General features: G+C 34.5%; 1 protein-coding gene across 1 annotated transcript; it reads left to right on the plus strand.

Annotated features, from left to right (window-relative positions):
* The first annotated feature begins 10,243 nt into the window (after window positions 1-10,243).
* On the plus strand, window positions 10,244-10,998 carry LOC101969631 (uncharacterized). The gene has a single exon (XM_040281023.2). It carries the CDS (start codon window positions 10,244-10,246, stop codon window positions 10,985-10,987), a length of 744 nt encoding a protein of 247 aa, XP_040136957.2. The 3' UTR covers window positions 10,988-10,998.
* The last annotated feature ends 4,007 nt before the right edge of the window (window positions 10,999-15,005 follow it).

Below are 15,005 nucleotides of genomic sequence, written 5' to 3' on the forward strand. Positions count from 1 at the left end.
ATAGTCTCCATATTTTGGTTTCATGAGGTTTGTTTGTTTTTTCATTTGATTGGTTCTAGAGATACATTCCAGTTATGCATCACTGAGATATATCCCCAGTTGTTTTAGAAATTTATATCTTCTCAGGTTCTTACTAACTCACTGAGGCAGGCCCAAAGCTGGTGATCTACTTGCTTTAGTCTCCTGTGTCACCAGAATTACAGGTATGCAACAACACACCGAGTTCATTTTTAGGAATTTTTTAAAATGCAGATTAATGGTTATAATTTGTTATCACAAATGATTTTTAAATGATAATAATTTAAATGTTATTAAAATGTTATTATATAATAAAATTATGATTATAGTTTGTAAGAATATTATATTTTTAATCAAATGTATCCAAAATGTTATTGTTCTAATATAGGAACATCAAATACTGTTAGTTAGCTACATTTATTTTTTATTAAACTTTCAAATCTCCTAATACTTCTCAATACATATTGGCCACATTTCAAAAACTCATCACTCACATGTGGCAAATGGTTGCCACATTGCAACTATATATCTGAGGATTCTGATTCCCTGGACTGTATGATATTGAATGACCGAAACCCTCCTTTTCAACCAGAGGTGGGAAAACATGTCTTTCTTACCAATATTCCTCCTTTGAAACAAATGAGAAAGAAGTAATTTTTATTATACACAAGAGAGTGCTATAATATTAGAGTGCCCAAAGGCAGGCCATACTTCCCAACTGCTACCTGGCAACATCAGTTGTTCTTTCAGATATTAAACAATGAACAAAGGATAATGCAAACCCAGAGGAAATGGTCCTCATATAATCAAATCTATCTATACCTTGACACCATATTTTTTTGTGAAGGAAAATATTTCTATCTATCTATCTATCTATCTATCTATCTATCTATCTATCTATCTATCTATCTATCTTGTTTGCCTCTGGGCCTTCACCCTAGTGATCTGGCTATGGTCGTCTGGTTCATTCATTGTAGTAGAATATGCTGTGAGTTAAGGTCTAATAACATTTTTATGTCTACATGCATTTCTGCATAGCTCAAAATCATTTAATAGTATTTTCAACATTAAATAAACAAAAATAAAATCACTTTTACTTGCATGTCTTCTTCTATTCAGTTAACTTGAAATCACCATGTATTGAATTTTGGCATCCTGTTTGCATTTGATGTATTTGTTGATTAGCTATCAAGTATTACAAACTGCTCCCAAACTGAATCATTAACTCTTAAAATGATAAGTTTAAGAGTAAGCCCTATTTAGACTGGGTTTAGCTGCATTATTCTAATTTCAGCAGAGATCCTTCAAGCATATGCTCTGCTATTTGACATGGTAACATTGATTTTGGAAGAGAGATGGCTGTCCAATATGGTCTTTTAATTCTCATCCACACGATCTCTTATCCTTCAAAAGCCTAATATGAGCTTCTTCACCTTGATATGGTGGGGTGTACAAAGACAAAAACAGAAAGGATTCAAGACATTTCAGGCCAAGGCATAATACCCATACATTTTCATAATAACTATATTCTATTGGCTGTAGTATATAAACCACTTTTATTTATGTCATGGCAAACACATTCTGCCTGTCATTAAGAATAGCTATAAAAGAACATTGCCAATGGCCTGGATACAGAAAAATAAATAGATAGATAGATAGATAGATAAATGATTAAAAATAATTTTACAATTTATACCTTTTTTTTTCTTTCAGATGACATTTGTCTGACTACTACAATTCATAAAATTTTACCAAACCACAGAGGCAAATCAAGTTTAGACTCAGAATCTCTACTGCCTGCTTCAAATTATCAAAAAATTTGGTAGGCCACAACAATCATGCAATTTTTCTAGGAAATTAAGAAACTGAAGAATGACATCTCTGCAAAAGAAACATAATTCTTTTTAGCTATATATCCCTTCACTACTTTTTACTATTAAAATATTTTTAAGAAAACACTCAGGTGTTTTGTTTTTGTTTTTGTTTTATTGCTTGTTTGTTTAAATAGGGAAATATGAGTAAATAGACTCAGGACATATTTAAAAAGTGAAGGCTAAATGATTTTTTAAAAATATTTCTCATCATGCCGTAATAGTAAAAATATGTATAACACACAGTATATCTGCATATTCTTTCATTTATTCGTTATTTTATTTTTGGTATTTGTAGTCTACTTATGATTTTTAATCTAGACTAAACTGATACCTTTTTATGAAACAGTTTCTTAATATGAAATGAGAATAACATATATATAATGAGAAGACATTTTCTCCACCAGCAGTTTGTCTAAACACCTGAGTAAATAAGAAAATAATCCTTTTATTTTCTTCTCAACCTGGCAAATCTGTTTTCCATAAACTCCCAACAGAAAGGCTAAAGTGGACAGATCCACATAGCACAAACAGAAACCACACAGAGTTAATGCATTTTCACCTGTGAACCAATGGTTCCAAGTTTTGGCTAAAGTGGACAGTCACCTGAATGGCTCTTCAATTTCCAAATTTAAAATTGTATTAAAATGATGAAATCTATATCCCTGGAAAGAAACCCAGGCATCAATGTTTTTTTAAAGATCTGAAAATAGCTGGGGTTGTGGCTCAGTGGTAACATGCTTCCCTAGCATACACGAAGCACTGTGTTCATTCCTCAGCACCATATAAATGTAAAATAAAGACATTATGTTCACCTAAAACTAAAAAATAAATATTAAAAAAATATTTGAAAATAAATTATCATGTGTTGCAAAACCCCAAACCACTGATTTACATAAACATCTTATGATAAATGAGTTGCAAAGACACATAAGATATGTTAGCCCCTCAGGCTAACCAAATTTGTCATTTAGGATTTTTTTAACAACTATGAAAAGTACCTGTGATAACTATCTAACAAACAGAAAAATCTTGTTTTGAATTAAAGTTCTGGAGATTCTTGTTGATAAGTGATTGGTATTACAGCTTTATGCTTGAGCACATTATGCCTGAGCACATTATGGCAGGAGCACATGGCAACAGAAAAGTAAAATAAGATCCAGGTGTCAAAAATTCATTTCAAGTACATATTGTACAATGAAATAAACAATTCCCACTATGCCTTACCTTGTAAAGCTTTCACTAAAAACAACACCTTGAGGACCAAGCATTTAATACATGGACCATTACAGGATATTTATCCAAACCAGAGCACCTGCATTGTATCATTGATATTCTTTGGATAAAATAATCTTTGATAGTCATTTATGGCCATTCAACTCAGTTAAAAATTTTGAGAATACAGCAGGCACTGGGAAGAGCTCTAAGTTCCTTGTTCATGAACAACAGACTTGTAAAAAGAATATAATTGGAGAAAGTTAAGCAATGTGTTGTGGTGCATGCCATTAATCCTGGCAATGAAGGAGTCTGATACAGCTTGATTGCAAGTTCAATGACAGGCCTGGTAATATAGTAAAATTATATATATATATATGTATGTATGTAGTAGGTTCACCCTACACTAAACCCACTTTATAGCCAAAGGTTGGAGATAGCCTCGTGGAGTAGGTGAATTGTGCGGGAGACGGCAGAACGCGATTGCCCCTGGACCTGTGTGGAGGTGGTGTGAGAGCTGGAATAAAGAATTGCTGTTTGAATCTACAAAGTGTGGGTGCCTCCTGAATCTTGTGCCAAGCCGAGACATTCTTACTCCACGAGGCTATCTCCAAATCCCATTTTAATCTCAGGAGAACTCAACGGGAACAAGCAGCAGGAACACCCTAATCCCAGCAATAATCTTCAACCGCCAACTTCCCTAAAACCCATTATCTTAAACTGGCAACGCCTTAAACTCAAGGAGCCGGTTACTTCCTCAAACCTGATCAGCTCTAAACCCAGATCCGCCTTGGTCCTTGAGCAAGGTCACCTTATTAAAGCATGCATGCAATGTCCCATCGAATGTCCTCTAAGCAGCATGGGGTACGCTTGGCAAGGAAATTTCGATGTGTCATTCCTACTTGGTAATGGCCCTCAGCATCAAATATCTTACTTTGACCATATTAAAAACATTGGGAATCTCATAAAACTACAATTTAGAAACAAAAAACATGACCACCAAACAGACACAAATACATCCACTCAGCACAAGAAGTGAAAGAAGCGTGAACCAGCAAATTACCTGTTCTCAATTAAGTAGAAGATAGAAGCCACAAAGAAATCTGACAATCTTCAAAAATAAAAACATGTCTGATCAGGAAATTTCTCAGAATCAGACCTATAGTTTTGAACATTCCAAGTAATAAATATATTCAAATATATTTTAGAACAAAATATTTTATAAAGAATAAGTAATGAGAAGTCAATTAAAGAATAGAGAGAATACTTCCTGAAGTCAAACCACATAGGTCACATTCTCAATAAGCAGTAGTTAATAAAATAAAATAAAATACTTAAGAATTTGCCTGACCAAGCTGTTGCTATTTGTGACTATACAGTAGGCAGGTTATAATCATATATAATTATAATTATATAACTATAATTTGCAAATATGTACACAACTTAGAAAACCACTATTTATATTTGATACCTACCACATTAGCAGGATTTACTTTGGTCACATATCAAAAAATCCCTAGAGATTCATATTTCTACTAAAGGCAATAATCAAAAATATAGCAGCTTAAAACAATTAAAACTCATTTTTATAATTATGGATGTTTTCATTATCATAACACAGGAATAAAATCAAAGTGTTAGCAAAGCCATACTCCTTTCAGATGCTCTAGAATACAATCATTCTAGCTTTTAGTGGCTACTGATATATTTTTCTGTGGTTGCAAATGTTTCCCTTCTCCTTGTGGTGATGCAGGCTTCAAAAGCATAAAGAGAAACAAACTATCTTTTTATATATAGAACATAGTGTTGTCACAAAAGGTTATGACATTCAAATTGTTTAGATTCTGAAAACCATAGCAAGATAGCAGATCCTTCACTGAGCTTATTCTTATTCTTGCACAGTGTATTTGACAGAATTACACAAAAGAAAATTTCATGCACAGTGGATGAAGAAAGAGAGGGGACACTGAGCCAGCAGAATAAAGCTAGATAGGTTCACATTCCACAAAAGTGAGAGAGATGGATAAAAAGAGTGGCATTATATACTGTCTCAAAATGAAGAGCAGAGGACAGAACTATGTGCATAGTGCAGGTCTTATTTTTCTTTTTTCTTTGAAGGCTAGAAACTTTCCCAATCCCATGAATTTTTGGATTATTCCAATGAATAATCTATTCATACTTTCTGTCTGTTCTTGATCAGCCTCTTACAATAAATGTGCATGGCACTTATTTGAAAACTGGGAAATGCAAAACTACATACATTAGTTATCTCTGTTACTCAAATTTTAAGACATTTTCCTTTATACTTCTCTGGGTTTATATATCTGAAGATCATTTTTACATTTTTTTAGGTCAAAGAACACCCAGTCATCAAAACTAAAACATAAAGTGGGAGTAAATACTTGCAGAGTACATATGTAGCAAAAAGTTGATATGACAGAATGAATGACATGGTTATATTTGTGAGGGAAAAACAGACATTCCAAAAAATTAAAGCAGTGTCAAAAATATTTCTAAATGCACTTAACAAAGAAGGAAATATTCAACTGTTACATGAATATACAAAAAGGAGTGTAAATAACTGCTAATAAAACAAGTTCATAATAAAGCCAATTCACTATTTGATACTCACCAAGAAGGAAAACATGAATAAAAAGGCAAAAGATAAAATAAGATTAAAATTACAAACATGTTAATTAATTAGAATTGTCATCTTCTGTTTGCCATGCCAAATTTTAGAGCCAGGTTGAAAATTTATTTGGTACTATCTACATAAATGTGGTACTATCTACATAGGCCTAACTTATAAGTCATCAATTCTACTTTTTCACACCAAAATATTCTTAGAATGTTACAACAGAGAGCTGTACCACTGCTTTCACCACCAAAGTAGACTGCATCTTTCACCATCTTCCACTGTCCATGTCCCTTAAATCAGGGCCCTACTAACCAAGACTCCCATACACCTATGCCCAGCCACATAACAAGTCAGAGAATAGCATAAAGAATGTGGCATAGTTGAAAATCAAGGATCTGAAGGAGGAGACAGTGGAAGAAAAGGCAAACTGTACAGAGCAGAAAAAAATGGTTGTGAAAGACTAGGTGAATGGATCTTAGGAGGAAGAAGAAACTGCTGAGGATAAATTAGGTGAGAAAAAAGTGTATCTCAAGAGGGGGAAAACAGGTAATATTGTGACAGAATAATTTTATGCCAGTGGCTGCTTATACAAAAATTCCTAAAAACCAAGATGTAGTTGTATAATGGTTTAATAAAACAAGTATGCCACACACCTGGCTCCCTGCTCATAGAGCTCTACCAGAGATGTAACACACTTTCTTTTTCTCTCAAGCCTTGAAATTTCTTTCTCTCAGACACTGCTCATCAAACATAAATTTGCTGTTGCTACACTTCCTGACCTGTTCTATCTGAGCTCCCTCAGATTTTCTCTAATAACACATACCTAATTTTTTTTCTTCAATCTATCCCACCAATCTTTATACCCAGGTAACCTCTCATAACTGAACTCTTAATGCTACAACCCTGACATTTTGAGCTATACCTCTTTATTCTGACTCCTGGATCACCCTCCAATTTGCTCCACCAACAAAATATCAAGCATGATTGGTGTCCGATTTGGTTTCCTATATAATGAGTTACATATTCTACTCATTTTTGTAGGTATGTATGAATAAATAAATAAATAAATAAATGGTCCCAATTCTGTTTTTTGTTTTGTTGTAACAAAGAATAATACTTTAAAATAACTAGTTAAAACAAAACCTCCAGGGAGACCAGAGGGTATGGTGAAAGCAAGAAGACATGAAACTCTTCTCTGTAGCACCATCAATATTCTATTTCTTAATAAAAATAGTAGTTATGTAGTATGTTCCCTTTGTAAAACTTAATTGATCTGTATAAGGTTGATAGTGGTCCAGTATTTGCCTTCTTAAATAAGATCAAATTCATTTCATGAAAGGTGGTAGGAAAGAGCATAAGAAAGAGACTTTAAAAGAGTAGTAGAAAATACCTTGGGGTAATGGATAAATTAATTGATTATTAAACTGGTTTTATGAATGTGTTTTTATACCAAAATATTAATGTATACATCTTAAATATGTACAATAATTAGGGCTAGGGATATAGCTTAGTTGGAAGAGCTCTTGCCTCATATGCACAATGTCCTGGGTTCAATCCCCAGAAGGACAGAAAAAAAATATGTATAGTAACTATATCAATAAACCTGAAAAAGTTGTGTTAAGTTGAATTTAAAAACAAATCACACTAGGGCTGGTGTTGTGGCTCAGTGGTAGAGCACTCGCCTAGCACATGCAAGGTCCTGGGTTCAATTCTCAGCATCATGTAAAAATAAATAAAATAAAGGTATTGTGTCCAATCAAAACTAAAAAAAAATAAAATAATATGATTATTAAGTGACAAAAATAAAATTACTAATGAAGAATATATATGTATTTATAACTACATCTTCAAAACTCCCTCAATTTGAAGCCTCCAGCAGATCTTAATTCATAATGATAACATTTCATTTTGAGAGTTATGTCTCCTCTGACCTTGGGGAGTCAAAAATCCTAGCCAAGAGGTGTGGGAATATACTTTTTAATCTATGTTTCTTCCCCAAACCAATTAGAGGAGTGGCACTGCCCTCAGAAAGAGAAAGAAGATCAAACTTGAAAGGGCCTAAAAGAAGATGATTATTTCCCACCTTATGCTGGATGCAGATTTTTCCCAGATGTCAGATAGCACAAAAAGGAAGAGAGTTTCAGGAGTTGGAGATACCATTTCGGTATATCTTTCCACAGCCTTGACTCTAGAACTTAAATCCATTAAAGACAAACATCTTATTTTGCAAATTTGCCTTTGATCTTATGCTTAGGCTATGATGTCTGTTTCTTCACTTGATATGAGGTACTATTAAAGTTTTAGCACTAATCTGATGTACACATATCATAAATTAACATAATCTCAATAATGCTCCAGAATTAAGTTAGAAGAAAATCTGCACCAATAAGACAACTGCGTTTTTTTCCAGAGAATTTTATCACAATATGTGACAGAATCCTGGTTTCCACTTATATAATTGGTAAATGACTTCTTCTAGATAGAGCTTATTAAATCATTATTGGGCTGGTTTATCAATTCATTCTGGACTTGTCTAGATTTCTGAGGAGGAAGATGTTAGCTGATGACTTCTGAACTTCAGAGAGTTAGCTATCATCCTTCACATATAGCACCTTGATTCTCTGCTTTGATAACTCTCTCTCTAATGTGGGCTCATTATTTTGGACACAGCAGGGTTTGGAAAGCAAAAGCAAAAAACAAAAAGAAGAAGAAGAAGAAGAAGAAGAAGGTCTTTTGAATGTAACAAAGTATGCACTTTCATTGTTTCAGATTCCTATGAGTCACAGAAAATAAAGAAATGCCAGGTGTGGTTGTGCATGCCTGTAATCCAAGAGGCTAAGGACACTAAGGCAGAAGGATTTGAGTTAAAAACCAGCCTCAGCAATGCTGAAGCACTAATCAGGAATGTATGTATATTGCTTCAGGTATGTGTGTGTGTGTATGTGTATGTATATATATATATATATATATATATATATATATATATATATATATATATATACACACACACACACATACATATATATACACACAATATTATGATCTGAATTAATCAATACAATTAACAAGTTATACATTATATATTTTAAAATACTGATTAATAAAATAGTAAGTATAGCCACAGTGACTCCATCTTTATGGTTCCCATGTGAAACTGATATATAAGCTGCTTTTAAGAATTATTTTTTAAAAAAGATATTCTGTGCCTCAAACATCTGAACTCAGGATAAAAAACCACCACTGTGTTCCGACCCAGGATGTGGTTGTTTGACTATGCTCTGATAACTTCTTTTTTCAGCCCCTATACTCTGCTTGCTTGCAATTTGCACATCCCATAGAATGTAGTTTTCTTCCTTAAGTATTGGAACCACAAACAGCCTGGTACACTTCTGTCAGAAAGCCATTGGGGCATGAGAGAAGCATCCCTTGGACAGGTAATAAAGCTCTCTAATTTGCTTCAAATTTGGTCTTTGAGTGTTTTCTGAACAGTATCCTTATAACATGTTATGTATTTGCTTTGTGTGGAACTTTATTTTTATTTAATATATGTATATGTGGTGCTGAGAATCGAACTCAGTACCTCACACATGCTCAGCAAGAACTAGACATGATGGTGCATATCTATAGTTTTTGTAATTTAGGATGCTGAGGCCAACCAAGACCCCTGGTCATGAGGGTGAATTCTTATAATCCCAGCATCTCAGAAGATAAGGCAGAAAATTCTCAAGTTTAAAGTCAACCCCAGTAATTTAGTAAGTGCTTAAGCAACTTAGCCATTCCCTGTCACAAAAATAAATAATAAACTGTGCATGGTGGTGATGACTATAATTTCAGTGGTTTAGGAGATTGATCCATGAAGATTTCATGTTCAAATCAAGCACCAGCAATTTAGAAAAGATAGAAACAACCTAGTGAGACCCTATCTCAAAATAAAACAAACAAACAAACAACAACAAAAAAAAAAAAACTGGGGATGTGGCTTAGTTGATATGCAGCACATCAGTACCTGGTACAAAAAATAAAACAACAACAACAACAAAAAAAAAATGGTTTGGATGTGACTTGGTGGTTAAGTGCTACTGGGTTTAATCCCTGGTACTAATAAAAGTACAAAACCAACTGGGCAACTTAGGCAGAGATAATATTTTTCAATGATAGAACACTTGTAGATTCAAATCCCAGTACTCAGAAATACAAGAAGAAGAAGAAAATAAAAGTTGTTTTGTAATGGAGATAAAGACATACAACCATGGAAAATACATAAGATAATATATCTAGTGTAGGGAGAAAACTAGTAATTTCCTAAAGTCATGTTTACAATAATTTAAAAAAAAAATCAATTCCTGACTTCCGAGCTGCTCCTGGGCGGCTGGGGGCGCCGCAGTCGCGTGGAGCGGCCTGGGCGGGGCAGACAGGCACTTGGCTGCAGCAACACCCGCGGTGGCCTTAGCGCAGCAGCCGGCCTCTCCACCGCAACCTGCCGGCCGCTGCCGCCCTTGTGATGGCGGCGAGCAGCTCGCTCGAGGCGGTGCGTAGAAAGATCCAGAGCCTACAGGAGCAGGTGGACGCGGAGGAGAGGGCGGGCAGCCTGCAGCATGAGCTGGACCTTGAAAGGAAGCTGAGGGAGACGGCTGAAGCTGATGTAGCTTCTTTGAACAGACGCATCCAGCTGGTTGAGGAAGAGTTGGATCGTGCTCAGGAGCGTCTGGCAACAGCTTTGCAGAAGCTGGAGGAGGCTGAAAAAGCAGCAGATGAAAGCGAGAGAGGCATGAAACTCATTGAAAGTAGAGCCCAAAAGGATGAAGAAAAAATGGAAATTCAGGAGATCCAACTGAAAGAGGCCAAGCACATTGCTGAAGATGCCGACCGAAAATATGAAGAGGTAGCCCCTAAGCTGGTCATCATTGAAAGTGACCTGGAACGTGCAGAGGAGCGGGCTGAGCTCTCAGAAGGCAAATGTGTGGAGCTTGAAGAAGAATTAAAAACTGTGACCAACAACTTGAAGTCAATGGAGGCTCAGGCTGAGAAGTACTCTCAGAAGGAAGACAAATATGAGGAAGAGATCAAGGTCCTTTCTGACAAGCTGAAGGAGGCTGAGACTCGGGCTGAGTTTGCCGAGAGGTCAGTAACTAAATTGGAGAAAAGCATTGATGACTTAGAAGAGAAAGTGGCTCATGCCAAAGAAGAAAACCTTAGTATGCATCAGATGCTGGATCAGACTTTACTGGAGTTAAACAACATGTGAAAACCTCCTTAGCTGCGGCCACATTCTTTTATTTTATTTTTTGTTGTTTTGTTTCTAAACACCTCCTTACCATGATACCCCTTAAATGCATTTTTATTTACTTTTACCACCATCACAAAAACATCCATAAAATACCAGCTAGGGCAGGAGGTAGGGAGAAAACACCAAAAAAGGCAAGCCCATGTTAGGGCAATAATGGTTTAAATGTGCCATTTCCCAGGTTGACATTGCCACACTTTATGTAGAGTTTAGCCACACAGTTTGCTTAGTCTTTGGAAGACTCCTCACTGAAGCAGAAAGATTTCCACTCAAAGTGCCAATGATACGGGCAACAGGAAGATTGATGTCAGAGACAATCAGTTGTGGATTGGTGCTATTTAAAATAAAATGTCCCCTGTGGTCTTTTGTTCAATATTGTACAATTTAGAATTTTGTCCAACACTATTTTGTCTTGAGTTTTACTGCAAGATGAGACTATGGATCCAGTATGCCTGTGTTCACTGAAGCCAAAGATTTGAAAGCCACACTGCTCTTCTAAGGCTTCCATTCCTTTCTGATTGGCAGACTTGCAGCCCATTACAACTTCTGTAGAATAGCATTCAATGTGGATTTCCACTCTTTCCCATTGTCCATGTTAAAGTGAAAGGTTTAGGCACTACATACAATTGGTAAAGAAAATATATTTTCTTGAGAATTATAACTATATGTAAACATTGTATAATGATATGAAATAAAATGCACATTGTAGGACAAAAAAATAAATAAAAAATCAATTCCTTAGTTTAGTTGGTAGATACACAGAATTTACAAGTGAGAGTTACTCCTACACATTCAACAAGAAAATAGTTAAATAAACTGAAAATGACTGAACCTATATAAGAACTGATTTCCATTGGTGAATAACTAATGTGACCTGCAAGAGACAAAGCTTTTGATTTTATAACAAAAAGTATATATTGGGTAAAATTACATCAGGACTTTTTAACCAAGCCAAATGTCTGTTGTGTGTGAGTGATGAATAAAAATGTTAAACACTTCAGTCTGCACACAGTCCCCTATTCTTTTACACAGATTTCTTCAGAAAACCCAAAATACCTGTCAAAGAAGATCAGGAAGAATCCTGAAAATCATTTCTACATGATGTGAGGTCTTTTTATTTTTCTGGTACTAAGGATATATAACCCACATATGCAGTTTTATATGTTGCATTAAATATCCATTAGGAAAGAAGAAAAATGTATATTTCAATAGCCATTTATAATTTTGTTTTTATATTTACTTTTCCATTTTCTTGCTCTACATTTCTGGACCAGAAGGTATAATAGTAGGAATTGTGTTGGTATTGTTTATCTGTTTATTAATTTTGTTGGGCTGAATTTTCATGGATTTCTTTTCCTGTCATGCTAACATTCACTCAAAAATTGATATGTTTAAAGAATATATACTGAATGAATTATGAACTATGCTTATAATAGACACATCATAATAACACACAAACTACTAAGCAGCTCTGAATTGAAACAACTTATAAAGTCATACAACTATGTTCTTTATAGGCTTGTCAGAGTGATTAATGAGCTGGATAAATAAAATTGATTTTTTTTGGGAATTCAACTTTTATAATTATTTTATTCATCATAAAGTGACAAGTGTGAGTACAAATACTGAAAAGTGTGTGTAAAAGTAACTACATTGGTTTCACATAAGATTGAAGAAATATAAGCTTATTTGTTTTTTGTTACAGTATAGGTATAGAAATACTAAATTTTGTAAGACACTATCAAGGACATGACTCTCACATAATGATATGTCATATATATAATTTAGAAGGTAATACTGAAAAATCATAGAAACACATTACACAGAACTTTTGCTGACACATTAGTAGATATACACTGAAAGAAAATATATTTCTTGGGGCTGTGGATGTGGCTCAAGTGGTAGCATGCTCACCTAGCATGTGTGAGGCACTGGGTTCAATACTCAGCACCACATAAATGTAAAATAAAGATATTGTGTCCACCTAAAAAACTAAAAAATAAATATTAAAAAAAGAAAATATATTTCTCCAAGTACAATATAGTTTTATGTGCAAGTTATCCATAACATCAAATTAAAAGATGCAATACATAGATGGTCAAGGTGGCACACACCTATAATCCCAGCGCTTGGGAGGCTGAGGAAGGAGGAGAGCACGTTGAAAGCAAGCCTAAGAAACAACAAGGCACTAAGTAATTCAATGAGACCCTGTCTCTAAATAAAATAAGAAATAGAGCTGGGGATGAGACTCAGTAGTCCAGTACCCTTGAGTTTAATCTCCAGTTACCCTCATCAAAAAAAGTCAAAGACTTTGAAGGCACCAATAAAAATGAGAAAAAAAGTAGATAACCAAAATTGACCAAATTACATTTACTCAATGCAATAGATAATAGAAAAACAGCTATCAAATTGACCAGGTTTAAACTAGGTTTAAGAGCTGAAAAGATATCACCCAATCTCCAAAATGTACAACAGCAGTGATCAGGAAATCTGTAATAGTAGAAAACCTCCTTTTGTGAAAATCAGTATTCTTATTTACAAATAATAAAATGTATCTCCTTTAGGTTAAAAATGACATAATTTTTAAGGTAGAAGTTATCAGAAATAACTGAAAGCAAAGGGAACATCTTTATGTCTAACATGAGCAGAATAATTTCTCAAGGAAAATCAATAATTCACATCTAAAGAAAGCTGGTACTGGGGCTGGGGATGTGGCTCAAGGGGTAGTGCGCTTGCCTGGCACGCATGCGGCCCGGGTTTGATCCTCAGCACCACATACCAACAAAGATGTTGTGTCCGCCGAGAACTAAAAAATAAATATTAAAAAATTCTCTCTCTCTCTCTCTCTCTCTCTCTCTCTCTCTCTCTCTCTCTCTCTCTCTCTCTCTCTTTAAAAAATAAAAGAAAGAAAGCTGGTACTAGTAAAAGAACCACAAATAAACTTTCATATAATTTAGAAATTACTAGCTACGTAATCAAGTTGTTTCTGACAATCAGAAAAGTCAGCAAGGTTTCTATCATGTTTTTGAGAAGCTTTTTCCAATGTACTGATAATTTCTACTTAATCCTGATCACATTATCATGATGAAAATTTGGTCACATGTTTAATTTGCAATAATGTCTGATTTCTAATACGCCTAAAAATATTAGACACTTATTGGGATAAAATAACTAGAAATTATTCTCTTATCATTAAGGGTAACTTTAATAGAAGACTTTCAGTGTGAGTGATTATGAATGGACTCATCAAAGTGATGAGTTTTATACTATGTATAAAGGCTCTATAAGAGAATTATTCCTTTCATTTTCTCAAATCTCTGGTAATCCTTATCTTGTGACTGCAAATGCTTCAGATGTATGTCAATGGAGGCCTCAGACAAAGACAGATAAGCCTGTCTCATACAGAAGATGGTGGTAAACCAGCAGAGAGTAATCCTCAAACCCCACAAGGTCTGGGTACCATGTTATATGATATAAAAGACCCCCAATAGTCTTGTTCTTTAGAACATTGTTTGTAATCATAGAAAAAAATCAGTTCTTTGCACAGAATAAGTTGAGTGTCTTCCTGTGCAAACCAGAATAAGTGAAAAAAGAGCCACAAAAGTGAGTTTAGGATAGGGCATTGCAGGACACAGTTCATGAAATTCTGAAAACAAAATGAAACAAACAAACAACTACAATAACAACAAAAAAAATCAGAGAACACCATATCCAAATAAGCTCATTTGAGGGAATCAAATTTGAATAAAAGCAGAGGACAGAGAAATAAACAAAAGGATTAAATGTATTTTTTTCTAAATCATATTAATGTTTTCTACAATTATAGAATCTTAGATGACCTCCATTACTACTATCTTTATCTTTTGAATGTTTTTATATTTTTCACCTACAATGCATGTGGCACACTAAATTTACCCCCATGTTTATGCATTTGTCATTTATCATTTTCTCTATATTGTATACGTATGTGCATGTATTT

The sequence above is a fragment of the Ictidomys tridecemlineatus genome, chromosome 9 (assembly GCF_052094955.1).
Source record: "Ictidomys tridecemlineatus isolate mIctTri1 chromosome 9, mIctTri1.hap1, whole genome shotgun sequence".
Taxonomy (NCBI): domain Eukaryota; kingdom Metazoa; phylum Chordata; class Mammalia; order Rodentia; family Sciuridae; genus Ictidomys; species Ictidomys tridecemlineatus.

Excerpts from the sequence above, each read along its gene's own strand:
- LOC101969631 (XM_040281023.2), top strand. The coding sequence starts at position 10,244 with ATGGCGGCGAGCAGCTCGCTCGAGGCGGTGCGTAGAAAGATCCAGAGC.